The sequence below is a fragment of the Protopterus annectens genome, chromosome 8.part1, assembly GCF_019279795.1.
Source record: "Protopterus annectens isolate FY-2018-M chromosome 8.part1, PAN1.0, whole genome shotgun sequence".
Classification (NCBI taxonomy): Eukaryota; Metazoa; Chordata; order Ceratodontiformes; family Protopteridae; genus Protopterus; species Protopterus annectens.
Window position 1 is genome coordinate 525,243,373 of NC_056742.1, and position 15,000 is coordinate 525,258,372.

Sequence of the window (15,000 nt, forward strand, 5' to 3'; positions counted from 1 at the left end):
TGGTTAGAGCTGATATACTTGTTATTGGAGAGTCGGTTATTAGAGGAACTGATACTTACATTTTCAGAGAAAATAATGAACACAGGATAGTTTTACACCAGGACCAAAAGTCCAGGATGTGAGAAAGGCCTTAGAACACCTTAAAGTAAGGAAGTATAGATCTGTGATTAAGGATATCAACACTGTTGCATTTTAAGGTTAGCTAGCACAACCACTCATTACATCCTAGTGACGCCTCCAGGTGTTTCTGCAGTTACCTCCTACTGATGCCTCTAGGAGACAAATATTGCTTGCTCATATAATTGTACTGATATTTGACGTCTGTCTAATACAGCTAGAGATATTGATTATTATTTCTATATGATTTGCATTGTAATAAATTTTCATATTTCTCTAAATATCTCGACATTCAGGTAACACAGACAAAACTGCATAGCCTCATATGAAAGCTCAGATCTGTATGAAGAAAATCCTGCTGGCAGTATGTGTCTTACTTAAATGGTTACTGACACACATCATAAGCTATTTTATACAACATTACAAAATTAACATTCACTGTCTTTATTTTGGCTTATAAAATCCATTTTAAAGCATCAAACTAAATGAATGCCATCAATGTAAAGATTAATTTATCCTGAAAAGTTTGAAATAGACTGTTTTCTAGTAACACTTATGGTTCCAGAGATATGAATGTTTGAACTGTAACACGATAACTACATTTTTTTAAATCCTCAAGCCACACCCACTGGGAGTTAAAAGTACAACTCTAAAGAGCTGCTATATATATATATATATATATATATATATATATATATATATATATATATATATAAATAAATATCACACATACATTTCTATACAAATGATTTATCCTTGTGTCACCTGGACACAGAGTTAAATCATTATAGCCAATTCCCTTTTTCTACATAGGGTCGGGGTGTCACATCAAGTGACGTCACCTCTTTTTCTCTCTTTTCAATGCCTCTTGTCCTAGCCTTTACAATAGTCATGTCTGATTGTCACAGGTCTCTCTTGCAATCCATTCATCTCTTTGTTGGATGTCACTGTTTACTCTTCCCCTCTTCATATCTCTTTAAAATCTTCACCAAATCGTCGCCTGCGTTTCTGCACACATACCCAAACCACTATAATCTGTTCTCTTTAACCTTCTCTGCAACTGTTGCTATTTTGGCTTCTACCCTGATGTCTTCATTTCTTCATCTGTTTCACAGTGTGCATCCTACAACCCATCTCAAGCACTTCATCTCCATCATCTCAAGATTCAGTTGCTCTGCCTTTTCTGACCAGGTTTCTGTACCACACAGAAGTGTCGGTTACACCATTGTTTTGTAGATTTTACTTATCAGCTTCTTTGGCATTCTGCTGTCACATGCTATGCTTCACACTCCAGCTGTTCTACTGTCACATGCTGCCTCGACACTCTAGGCATTCTACTGGCTCACGCTACCCCCCCGATACTCCAGACATTCTACTGTTACACACTACCCCCAATACTCCAGACATTCTACTGTCTCATGCTACCCCCCGATACTCCAGACATTCTACTGTTACACACTACCCCCAATACTCCAGGCATTCTACTGTCTCATGCTACTCCCGATACTTCAGACATTCTACTGTTACACACTACCCCCAATACTTCAGGCATTCTACCGTCTCATCCTACCCCCGATACACCAGACATTCTACTGTTACACACTACCCCCAATACTCCAGACATTCTACTGTCTCATGCTACCCCCGATACTCCAGACATTCTACTGTTACACACTACCCCCAATACTCCAGGCATTCTACTGTCTCATGCTACTCCCAATACTCCAGACATTCTACTGTTACACACTACCCCCAATACTCCAGGCATTCTACTGTCTCATGCTACCCCTGATACTCCAGACATTCTACTGTTACACACTACCCCCAATACTCCAGACATTCTACTGTCTCATGCTACCCCCGATACTCCAGACATTCTACTGTTACACACTACCCCCAATACTCCAGGCATTCTACTGTCTCATGCTACCCCCGATACTCCAGACATTCTACTGTTACACACTACCCCCAATACTCCAGGCATTCTACTGTCTCATGCTACCCCCGATACTCCAGACATTCTACTGTTACACACTACCCCAATACTCCAGGCATTCTACTGTCTCATGCTACCCCCGATACTCCAGACATTCTACTGTTACACACTACCCCCAATACTCCAGACATTCTACTGTCTCATGCTACCCCCAATACTCCAGACATTCTACTGTTACACACTACCCCCAATACTCCAGGCATTCTACTGTCTCATGCTACCCCCAATACTCCAGACATTCTACTGTTACACACTACCCCCAATACTCCAGGCATTCTACTGTCTCATGCTACCCCCGATACTCCAGACATTCTACTGTTACACACTACCCCCAATACTCCAGACATTCTACTGTTACATGCTACCCCCAAAACTCCAGACATTCTACTGGCACAGTGCTAAATCAACATGACTTTAATCAGGGTGGGGTTCATCAATCAAGTTTAGTTAAATCTAGATTTTATGAGGAGCAGCTAATGTTATGAGCATGATCACTGAACTTGGGTCGTAGGGAAAGCTCCATCTATACCCAAGCTTGTGGGACCCCCTCCCCCTAAACCACTACCTCCATCTAAACCAAGCTCTGATCAATGACTCTGACATTAACATTTTTTTTCAATTAAAGTGAGGGAGTAAGTGAGAACACAATTCAAGTCAATCAGAAAAATACTATTACTGGCAAAAAAGACCTCATGCTACACAATGTAATACTGAGCTACCTTAAAAAAGTAAGCAATAAAACTAAGAAATGCTAACAAACTCCTGTCATGTTACTACAATAAAAAATATAAATAACTTATAAATGTATATATTTTCTCAGAAATGGAACAGAAAACTGACAAGACAGATCATTCAAAAGAACCGAGTAAAATCACCTACAAGTCAGTTCTGCAGCAAGTCAGAGCTTTCAGCTGCTGCACAAAAGAACCATACCAGGGCATGGATACTTATCGGAGTTAAGTGGTCATAATGGCCCTTTTTTTTTTTGGGGGGGGTGGCAATTCTCCCACAATTTTTCTTTCAAAACCTGTGAGTTTAGCACCAACAACCTGAAAGGCATGCTGACTCTGGAGCACAAAAGGTTAAAACTCTGACTGACCTCTACAAGACTGAGGTTCAATTACTGACTGACCAGCTGAACAGAGAGGGTGGTGGGAGTGAGAGAGCAACACTGGCTCAGTCACCCTAGGAGGAAAAGGCAGCCAGACCCTCGGCTTCACTGATAACACTCCGACATGGTAATGATGACAGGTGTGTCATCAGTGGTTCTTATGCACTACAGATGGCTGTGGCTTCTGTGTCTGTTAATGAGAATGTGCTGTACTTTGTTAAGCATGAGAAAGTACAGTTTTGTACCTACCATAAATGTAGATGTCCGAACTGGATAGCATCTGCAGTCATAACAACTGGGTTGTCCTGTCGTCAGGCAGCCCTTCGGTCGGCCGGATTCCAAAGTCCGGGTCCGGCTTCGGCTGATGTCGCACTTCACCCGACGTCATCTCTGCTGGTCTTCGGGTATAAAGGCATCAGCCGACGCCATTTTCCTCAGTGTTTCTTGCCCCAGATGCCAGTTGCCCTCTTGGAAGGCTAAATTTTGGGTAAATGCCAATGTTTCCAAAAGATAGAAGGCAAACACAAAAAATAAGCATGTATGTACATATATACAAACAAATACACTTTAAGAGACTCCCCCCACCAGCTAGCTATTAGGAGGGTAAATACCCTAGGAGTACCACAGAGGGGAAGGAGGGAGGGTAATCCTGACTGCAGATGCTATCCAGTTCGGACATCTACATTTATGGTAGGTACAAAACTGTACTATGTCCTTCATGGATGCATCTGCAGTCATAACAACTGGGTAGAATACCATAGCCAACTAGGGGAGGAGGAAGAATAGATTATGGTGTGGTTAGGATCCCTTGCAGTACAGCAGTGGCAAACCCTGCTCGGGATCTGGAATACAGAGGTAGATTATAATGCTTGACAAATGTATGCATGGAGGTCCAAGTAGCCGCCTCAATAATGTCCTTTGTTGCCACTCCTCGTAAGAAGGCTGTGGTAGTGGCTGTTGCCCTTGTAGAATGAGGCCTTATGTTCTGTGGAATTGGTTTTCCATGGAAGGAGTAACAGAATCGTATGCAATTTCCTATCCATTTGGAGATTGTCTGTTTGGAAATTGCTTTTCCTTCCCTTCCTGTTGCATAGGCTACAAAAAGCTGGTCAGTTTTTCTGTTACTTTTTGTTCTGTCCAGGTAGTAGCGTAGCTGTCTATGTACATCCAAGGTATTTAGCATTCTTTCCCCTCTGTTTTGTGGGTTGGGGAAGAAGGTAGGTAGGTGGATTGCCTGGTTTAAAGACACTCTGGATACCACCTTAGGCATAAATGTAGGATTAGTCCTCATGGACACTCTATCTTGGTGGAAGATTAGGAAGGGTTGTACTGCCATTAGGGCCTGAAGTTCAGAAACCCTCCTTGCTGAGGTTATTGCCAGTAGGAAAGCAGTTTTCCATGATAGATGCTGTAGGTCTGCTGTTGCTGCTGGTTCAAAAGGTGCGAGTGTCAACTTTTCTAGCACAAAGTTCAAATCCCAAGCTGGCAATGGTGGTTTCCTAGGAGGTTTTACATTCTTTATCCCTCTGAGGAACTGCCTGAGTAGAGGATGTGAAAAGACAGGTGGATCAAAGCTGTATTCTGCTGAAATAGCTGATGCATGTATCTTGATGGAGGAATAGGACAGGCCTGTATGTAAAAGCTCTGCCAAGTACTCCAGAATGTTAGCAATATCTATATTCAACACATCTTTTCCTCTTTCAGCACTCCAAATGACAAACCTTTTCCATTTTCCTGCATAGTTCCTTCTTGTTGAAGGTCTGCGGGCTTCAAGGATAATGTCTTTAACCCTTTGGGAAAGATCTGGATTAGTTGCTGCTATGTGATGTTCCATGCAGTCAGTTGCAACGTTTTTAGGTTTGGATGCATGATGCTGTAGTTGTTCTGAGTTAACATCAAAGGCATCAGGGGTATTGACCACATTTTTTCCCGAGACATGCTCCTCAGCAATGGGTACCAGTGTTGTCTTGGCCAGTTCGGAGCTATCAGGGTTATCCTTGGACATTCCTCCTTGATTTTTAGTAATACCTTGTGTATCAAGGGAAGAGGTGGGAATGCATATGCTGTTAGACCTTTCCAGCTGAAGGAGAGCGAATCCACTTTCCATGCAAGTGGATGGAATGTCCTTGTGCAGAATTTCTTGAGCTGGTGATTGAGAGGGGAAGCGAATAGATCTATCTGTGGCATTCCCCATTTCTTTGAGATGGTCTTGAAGATGTCCGGGTGTAGCATCCATTCGTGAGCATCCGAGGTGCACAGGTCTAGAATAGGTCTCCAACTTTTTTCCTTTCTTGGAACTAGGAATAGTCTGGAGTAGAATCCTTTGCCTTGTTCTGTTATTGGTACTCTTTCCACAGCTCTCATCTTTGTTAATTGCATTATCTGCTGTAGAGCTTCTGTTTTTTGATTTGGAGGCAGATTTGGCATTCCTCTTTTGACTGGTAAAGTGTGGAAGTGGAACCGATAACCTTGGTCTATGGTTTGCAAAATCCACTTGTCTTTTCGTGGTCTGGGCCTAAACAAGGCAAACAGTAAGAGTGGAAATCTTTATGAGGTATTTGTTTCCCACAAGTTAAACAGTTATTGACTTTTTCTGACATCGGCTGAGGCAAGAAAGAGTCCCCAACAGGGTACTTAGCTTTTAGAAGTCTTCGAAGTAGTATTCGGTAGTAGTAATCTCTGGATCTGACCGACCGGCACTTGCGAACAGCTTCTGCTTCGGGTGCCACGCGGCAAGAAAGACTGGGGAAAATGGCGTCGGCTGATGCCTTTATACCCGAAGACCAGCAGAGATGACGTCGGGTGAAGTGCGACATCAGCCGAAGCCGGACCCAGACTTTGGAATCCGGCCGACCGAAGGGCTGCCTGACGACAGGACAACCCAGTTGTTATGACTGCAGATGCATCCATGAAGGACATCAACTGTATATACAAACACAGTGTGTAACAATTGTACTACAAGCTGCTGTGACATACAAACGTTCGGGCAAAAACTGAAACATTCATGATGGCTGCTTGGCAAAGTCTTCCTACAACTGCCCCTACCAGACTTGGAACAAATAGCAAGGAGGTTCATGGGAAGGCTGACTGCTGATAAACAGAGAGGGATAAAAATGAAAGAAGAAAATAATCTGTAAAAAAAAAAAAAAAAAAGCTGAATGGCTCTTCAGATGGCTCTGTACATGGAAGTTAACTGTCACTAACATTTCTGTTTATTATCGCCACAACTGTAACTTACAGTCACCATCAGGTACATCCAGTTCAAGGGAATTTTATGACAGGGTGCTGCTTTAATCTAGCAGAATTTACCTGCTGCTGTCAGAATCTGCAGGCTATTTCTCAACTCCATTGTCAAGACATCAGACACTGGTTAAAAATGGCAATACTGAGACAAAAACTACAGCAGGTATTATTGGTGTGGCAAGGACAGAAGGATTATACCCCTCTTAACATACTCCATCTCCTGAGTACTTTGCACACATATTTCTCAAATCTTTCTTGAATACAGCACTATAAAGGGCCACATACCGTTCTTTCTCCCATACTAAACAACTGTTATCCATGGCACTGGCACAATTAATTTTAGCAGAAAAAAATATTAAAGGTAATGATACTAGCAGCTTTTACGAGTTAATTTCTTGCAAATTACCTTCCGATGTTCAAGAAAATGTATAAAAGTAAACATGAAGGATGCTGACAAGTTACCTGGCTGACATGCTGTTTTCAGGTAGAAGAGGAATTTCCAGAACCTTTGTATTTGAAATGATAACTTCCTGGCTGGCAGTAGCAACAGTCTTTCCAGTGATTCTGTGCACCTGGTAAAAGGCATGCGGTCGTAAGTATCGATCATCCGCTGTGCCGATAAACAACTGCACATTTAGTGGTTTCTCATTATAACCAAGAAGCTGGAAAAAAAAACAGCAAACATGCTTTAAAAACCATGTACAGACAATAAAAGAGTCTGATAAAACAAACCACAAAATATGAGAATATGTTTCAGCTCATTTTGTCTAAACCAGCAAAAATAATTTTGTAATGTTGCTTGATGTACCAGAAAATGCCCGCTTGTGCTGAATAAAACAGTACTGATACAGATTTCGTGGGACTAAGTAACAGACTATCGGTTTCTCGACACATCTAGCTGGTTCATGGCTTATTTCAAGGATCAGTAAGTGACTACCAGTAAACCTAGGTCCAAAAATGTTTGATGGCTGTATAAGGGAGTCTTACCACATACTGGACTGTCTTACAGCAGACACATCTAGGATTATAATGCACAGATCACTACTAAACACCTCTCCTCAATGACCCACCACAGCCTCAGCTCACGACTAAATTATTCCCTCACAGCCTTATCTCATCACTAAATGCCTTATTCAGTACATCTCCACAGCCTGAAATCACCATTAAATGCTTCCCTCAGCATGACAGAAAGACTTTGATTACCACTAAATTCCTACATTAGTGTACCACCATGGTATCAGCTCAGCACTAAATGTCTCTCTCTCAGGTGTACAAGTAGAGGCTATTTACATATAATCTAAACATTGTTATTACAGCCCCTCACTTCTGCCAATATAACCTTCGGGGTGCAACAACTGGCGAGACAGAGACTGAAACTGGCATGCTGTGGGTGTGGGGACGTGCTTTTAATATGCTTTAGTGCTCTTTCTAGGTGCATGATGTAGACCAATAAAGGCTAAGCCATGCATGTGCTGCCACGTGCATATCATGTATGTATATATGCCTCTGTCTCATAAGATTAATAGTCCAAAACCTTGAATGCACGAAGAGCGAAACTTAAAACATCAAACTGACTTTTCCCCTAAATGTCGGTTAAACAAACATGTCTTTTTTACAGTGGGCAAACTCCCCTCCCACACCTCCTGCATATCATATACATGAACTCCAAGATCAGACAGGAGGCCCCGTGGACTATGATGTTTGCAGATGACATTGTGATCTGTAGTGAGAGTAGGAATCAGGTTGAGGAGACTCTGGAGAGGTGGAGATATGCTCTACAGAGCAGAGGAATGAAGGTCAGCAGGGCTAAGACAGAATATATGTGTGTAAATGAGAGGGAGGGTAGAGAAATGGTGAGGATGCAGGGAGTAGAGTTGGTAAAGGTGGACGAGTTTAAGTACTTGGGATCAACAGTTCAGAGTAATGGGGAATGTGGAAGAGAGGTGAAGAAGAGAGTACAGGCAGGATGGAATGGGTGGAGAAGAGTGTCAGGAGTGATTTGTGACAGAGGGGTACCAGTATGAGTGAAAGGGAAGGTCTACAAGAGGGTAGTGAGACCAGCTATGTTATATGGGTTGGAGACAGTGGTACTGACAAAAAGGCAGGAGTCAGAGCTGGATGTGGCAGAGTTAAAGATGTTAAGATTTGCACTCGGTGTGACTAGGATGGATAGGATTAGGAATCAGTATATTAGAGGGTCAGCTCATGTTGGACAGTTTGGAGACAAAGCAAGAGAGACGAGATTGCGTTGGTTTGGACATGTGCTGAGGAGGGATGATGGGTATATTGGGAAAAAGATGGTAAGGATGGAGCTGCCAGGTAAGAGGAAAAGAGGAAGGCCTAAGATAAGGTTTATGGACATGGTGAGAGAGGACATGCAGGCTGTTGGTGTGACAGAGCAAGATGCAGAGGATAGGAAGAAATGAAAAGAGATGATCCGCTGTGGCGACCCCTAACGGGAAAAGCCGAAAGATGATGATGATGATGATACATATGTGTGCAAGTGTTTGTATATGTGTGTGTGTATATATATTGTGTGTGTGTACTATATGAATAGCTGCTCCCTGCTTTTTGCTGAATGTCCATTTGGTCGACAAGTGCTAGGGGTGGTGCTTTATATCAAATGTACACATAGCTGAACAATCAAAATGTTGACAGCATGCTTTGTTGAGACAGATGGGGTTTGGAGAGAGTGAGTGTGTTTCTGCGTGAGCTTGAGATTTAGGGTTAGGCTCAGTGACTGCTGATTTCTGTTTGTGTGGTAGTGTATGTATTTTAGGGTTAGGTTCAAGGTCAGCTAAGGGGTTTAGATGTAGTGTCATTAGTGTGTGTATGCGTGTGTGTGTGTGTGCGTGTGTGTGTGTGTGTGTGTGCGTGTGTGTGTGTGTGTGTGTGTGCCAGAGTGCACCTTGTGTAGTGGCTGTGTTATGGGAATTATGGTTAGTGTTGGCACCCACGTTAGCTTACCTGAAACAATCCTGTGTTGGTTTGTGATTGACTGTGCAACTGCCTGGTAGGAGAAGATTTACTTTGAACTATAGTCTATCTGGGGACTTAAATCTACCAGAAACAGAGTGGAATAATATTGATTCAACCATATTAGTAAGTAAATTATTCACAACATATGTTCAGAAACAATAATTGCTTCAGACTGTAAAAAAAAGCCTACCAGGGAATAGAGCATACCAGACGTTTGTGTTCCTAAGGAAATGAATGTTATTTTATGTAAAGTGTTACCACCACTGATGTGCAGTGATCATGGGGTTATAAAGGTTAAATTGTGGCTGTATAATTCTGCCAAACTGAAATCTAAATATCAATGCACAGAAGATTAATGACAAGTTATAAGAAAGCAAGAGTTGCCATGTAAAACTAAAAGGAGCGATGCATTCAGTGGAAAATTGCCGAATGGATGTGGAAAGTTTTCAAAGAGCATTTATTTGAATGCAAAAATTCAAAAAAATGTTTATTATCAGGACCTAGGCAAACAATTTATAAGGATATACTTCCATAAGAACACAATACTTAATTAAGGCTAAAGACAAAAATATAAGCAATGGAAAAGAAGTTGCTCTATAACTGAGATCTGAAATAAACAAGCTGGATAGACAAATTAAATATAGTATGAGATAAGACCAAGAAAAAAACTGAAGAAAATTTATACAAAGATATCAAGCATAACAGGAAACCATTTTATAGACACATAAGATGAGGTAGGAGTAAAGATGCACAAACTCTAAACTGTGTGCAGATTCTAAAATGTGTTTTCGGACACAACAGATTATAGATAAATTTACAAAGTCTTACACAAAGCAGTTTGGTTCCACAAATGGGGGCGATAGATTGTCCTAGTGGTGCCCAGGCAACCTTAGAGACTGAAGTCAAATTAGATTATACTGAAAAAGAATTATGCAAACTGGACCGAAACAAAGCACAGGGAGGAGACAGAATTAGTAATCACGACCTGAGAATACTTTGGCTTGAACTTACAGTACTATCTGTTATTCACCAGGTTATTTGAAATGATTCTTCAAGATTGGAGGCATACACTTGTTAAACTTATCTTTACAGGAAAGGGGAGGAGGACAAAACCAGAGTAATACAGACCCATAAGTTTACTTTCTCGGTGTGGAAAAATAATGAAGATTATTTTGCATAAACTGTCAAAAAAGGAAATGTTGGGACTTGAAACCGGTATACATGCATTTAGCCATCTGTTACCTTGTAGACGTACCAAATGTCGAAACCAGTGCAGCAGGTTCTCATATTTCCGAACCGGAGATAGCTGAAACACACAATACCCCCCCTTTTTGACCCATGGTGGCACTTGTTTAGGTGGTAGAGTGGTCAGAAATGTCGCATTTTGTGTTTTGTATGACATTCCAACCATTCGCACTTTAAAAATCGACATTCTGGTTCAGAAAAACTAACGTTCGGAGATGGTTTCATCGACTAAATGAATGCATACCCTTGAAACCATTTAACAGTATGTATATGTTGAAAGCAAGCCTACAATTGGTAACATGATGTTCTATAACAGCATAGGTTCATAGATGCTTCATAGAGTAGCACTAGGCTAACTGCCATTGTGGGCTGTTTTAAGCCTAGACAATTACACCATGTGAGAATCAAACCATGCACCTTATGTTTGTAAGGCAAATAACTTAACCATTGTGCTAACTTCCCACTACATATGTTTTAAATGAAAAATTGTGGTGTGATGTAATTTATTTAGATTTAACTTCAGGATTCGATATGGTCATACACAAAACGATTATCAATAAATCAGAACTGCATACTGATGTCCTCAAGATAAGATGGATAGCTGCATGGCTTACAAAAAGGACATGGCATGTATCCTACAGCAACTGGACAGGTAATAATCTAGGTTACAGCAAGGGTGTCCCCATAGGGCTCTGTCCCAGGCCCATGCCTGTTTACATTGCATCTTTTACATCTATCTTGTCATCTGAGGTCTTCTATAGTCTGCATGCAGACGACTTGAAAATGGGTAAACAGTTACACAGGTTACAGATACAGCATGTCTGCAAAAGAGCCTGAATGAACTGACCATTTGAGCACAGGAGAATTGTGCTGATTAATACATCAAAAAGTAATTCTATCAGATGTGATTTGTACACACATACATTGTCCTGTTCGATTCTCAGCTAAACCGTCTTCTGTGTGGAGACATGCGTGAATGGGCGTACCTTCGTTGAAGGTTGTACTTTAAGGCTGGCAACTCAGTACGTAAAAAGCTACTGCCAATCATTAGCAGACCGGAGTTCCGCTGTGGCGACCCCTAACCGGGAAAAGATGAAAGATACAACATATATAGATACATATACACATATATATATATATATATATATATATATATATATATATATATATATATAGTGAATATTTAATATAGCACACAGTGATTGAAACTAAATTCATATATGTATGTATACATATATATATATATATATATATATATATGTATACATATATATATATATATATATATATATATATATATATGTGTATACATATATATATATATATATATATATACATACAAACACACACACAAATATATATATATATATATATATATATATATATATAGATAAATATATATAGATATATGTATTAACTAAATTATATGGGATCTTGGTTTAATGTCTCATCTGAAGGACAACAGAAATATACAGACATCTGATTATACTGCCAATAAGGTGCCCAGTGGCTCCTGTGTACCCTGATGAGCACATCGGAGACAGCAAGGTGGTGCACACCCCCTACCACTCGATAAGACAGCAGCACTACATGATCTCCCCCCCCATCCCAGAAAGACCATCCAGCTCATACAAGGATGATCAAGGTAGAGATACCCCTGAATGGCCAGTAAAACACAAGTAAAGGAACTTATGATTAACAGGGACCCTTTTCTGTTTACAAATATGCTCTGGTAGATCAGTGGGTACGTCTTCCAAGACCCAGCCAGATTTTGTACCATTACAATGAGCAATAACACTTTCCTGTTTTTTGGTAGATATTACCTGCTTGCTGATTCAAACACTTAACAGCAGCATTAAGCATACCTTGCACAGACATACAAAGATTACAACATTTTGTTAGCATTAGCACAAAATAACTTAGCCTTCAAAGTAACACAATCAAACATCATGCAATTTATAATTAAAATCCCCACTCATTAAAAAAAAAAAAAATAATAATTTTAAATATGTGGGAGTTTATGGATAAATTCCATGATATTTACTTATGTGTTTTTGCAGTCACAGGAGTAGAAGACTTCATTTACATGAGCTGCTCTGCATGGGCTGCTTTTGTTTTCGAACAGTTTTGACAACGGTTCCCCAGTCTTTTCACCAGGAAAAGCACTTGCCAGTTCTGCACAGAGTAGTCACCTGACTATTGTGTCCTGGCACGTCACACGATGGTATGACTTTTATCTCATTACCATCCACCATGGTTGGAATCTTTAGGGATGTTGTGGGTTGTGTTCTGGTAAGTCTGCCATGCAGCCCATGAGTGCACGTTTCTAATGACCTCAGAAGGGCAATCAGTCTACTGCTGTACGAAGGCAGAGGTAGCACTCGCACTATCTTGTTCTCCTTCCTTTCCGTATATCAATTTGTTTGGATCAGGACTTGCTAATCATTTTTCTTGACTTGCTTGGTCTCCTTGGGGTCGTGGTCGATTGCAGAAACAGCTGAATACTGTGATACAAAATGAAAGTGAATGGGTCTGGAGGAGTTTGTGGGATCTAAAAGAGGACAGAACTGGTGCTGTGCTTGTGTATTGTGTGTGATGTTTGTCTGTCTTCTTTAGTGGTATTAGAAGAGGCATTTAGCAACCTAATGTGTGGGGTTTAGGACTGGAGCTGGGGTATGGTTAGGATCAGCACATGAGTAAGTGATGTGTGGTGGGGTACTTCTTACTCATCTTGAATATGGACTCTCACTTACAGCTTCTGCTTCCCAAAAGAGCTGTGTACCTTAAAAACTACCCCATTAGTACCTGTCATTTACCCTTGTAATGCCAAGAGAACACCCAAGCTCTGCTCTTTCATAACACAAATGGGTTTTCCTTCACTAAGGCGTAACATTCTCCTAGTCTCATTATTATGCAAAGTACTAACTGGATAATCCTTCTTATGCTTTGCCAAAAGTTCACGATAATGAAAGCACATTACCAACTAAGGTCACTAAACGTCTCTGAGCCACTCACAAATCTTCATCAAAGTGATCACAGTTTCCCTGCCTGCACCTAAACACTAGGAATCAGTTCCACCAAACATTAAAAAATCTTAGAACTTATTCTGAATTTAAATGCTCACTCGGACATCATCTAGCTGTACCTGCGCATGGTAAACTCACATTCAGCAGTTGTAGAATATGAGCTCCTCATCCACTTCACACACCTGTAATGTGGCACCTCTCCTTACAATAAACTGCTTCTGCTGTGCTATCATGTCACCCTTCAACCTTCAACTCCTTAATGTCCCTTACCTAACAAACATGCCCTCCAACTCTTTACCTACACTTAATACCACCTATGCTTTACTGCCCTTAGTACTATTTCCCACCTTTTACCTACAGCTCGTTACACCATTCTTACTTCACTCCCACTACAATCCTTACTCTCTATCTTTACTTTATAAATACTATATACATTCTATAATGTGAAACGCAATCTTGTGTTGTCACTCTGCACGCTCTTGTTTTAATACATCTTTAACTTGCCAAAAACACCCTGTACATCTCTACTCAGCACATATTTTACTTGTAAACATTGTGTTGAATTGTTCACAACTGTCTGTATATCTATTTGCCTGTGTTACTGTGCAGTGTCATGCTAACCCTGCTTGTTTTTTTAATTTACTCCTATTACAGACACTATATGTACCATTTATTTTTTACTGTACTTTGTGTAATGCCTTCAAGGCCCAAGCAAATCCTGAAAAGGATCCAAGGACCACTGTACTTAGCCAATTAACAAATAGGTTCATAGGTTGGTACTAGGCTATCAGCCCTAGGGCCTATATAAGCCTAGCCATAACAATTCTCTGGCTATTTCTTCCCACGCTATTTACTTCCCTGGACCCCTGTCTAGCAGTGCGACTGACATGAACCCCAGGGTGAATTTTCTTTCTCCCATACAATCGTCAAAGTTCCTTTTGAAGATGGCCAAAGAGGCGCTCTGCTTGACATGTATGGGCAATCTATTCCAGAGTCTGGGGAGTCTCTGGGTCAGGAACCTATCCCTCCAACTAGCCTGGAGGTGTGAATATCCTTGGTGAATATGGACACTCCTCCGCCTTTAGTGCTTCGGTCCTGGTTTGGTGGCCGAAAAGTGTGGTAAGAGTTGTAGCCTGGTATTGCAGGGGTGCTCTCTGGAGCCTTGAACCAGGTCTCAGTTACTGCACAGATATCGATGTTCTCCATTTTTAGAAGTGCCTCGAGAGTGCATTTTGAGGTTTAGACTTCTAGCATTGAGTAGCATTACCTTCAGATTTTACATG

At 40.9% G+C, this 15,000-nt stretch overlaps 1 protein-coding gene across 2 annotated transcripts in view; it reads right to left on the bottom strand.

The window, feature by feature from the left end:
- The window catches only part of NFATC3 (nuclear factor of activated T cells 3), a 1,346,548-nt gene that overhangs the window by 667,995 nt on the left and 663,553 nt on the right, over window positions 1-15,000 (bottom strand). For both annotated transcript variants that reach the window (XM_044082043.1, XM_044082044.1), the window contains one exon: window positions 6,930-7,129. In XM_044082043.1, coding sequence (XP_043937978.1) covers window positions 6,930-7,129 — 200 coding nt within the window. The remainder of the gene's footprint in view (window positions 1-6,929; window positions 7,130-15,000) is intronic.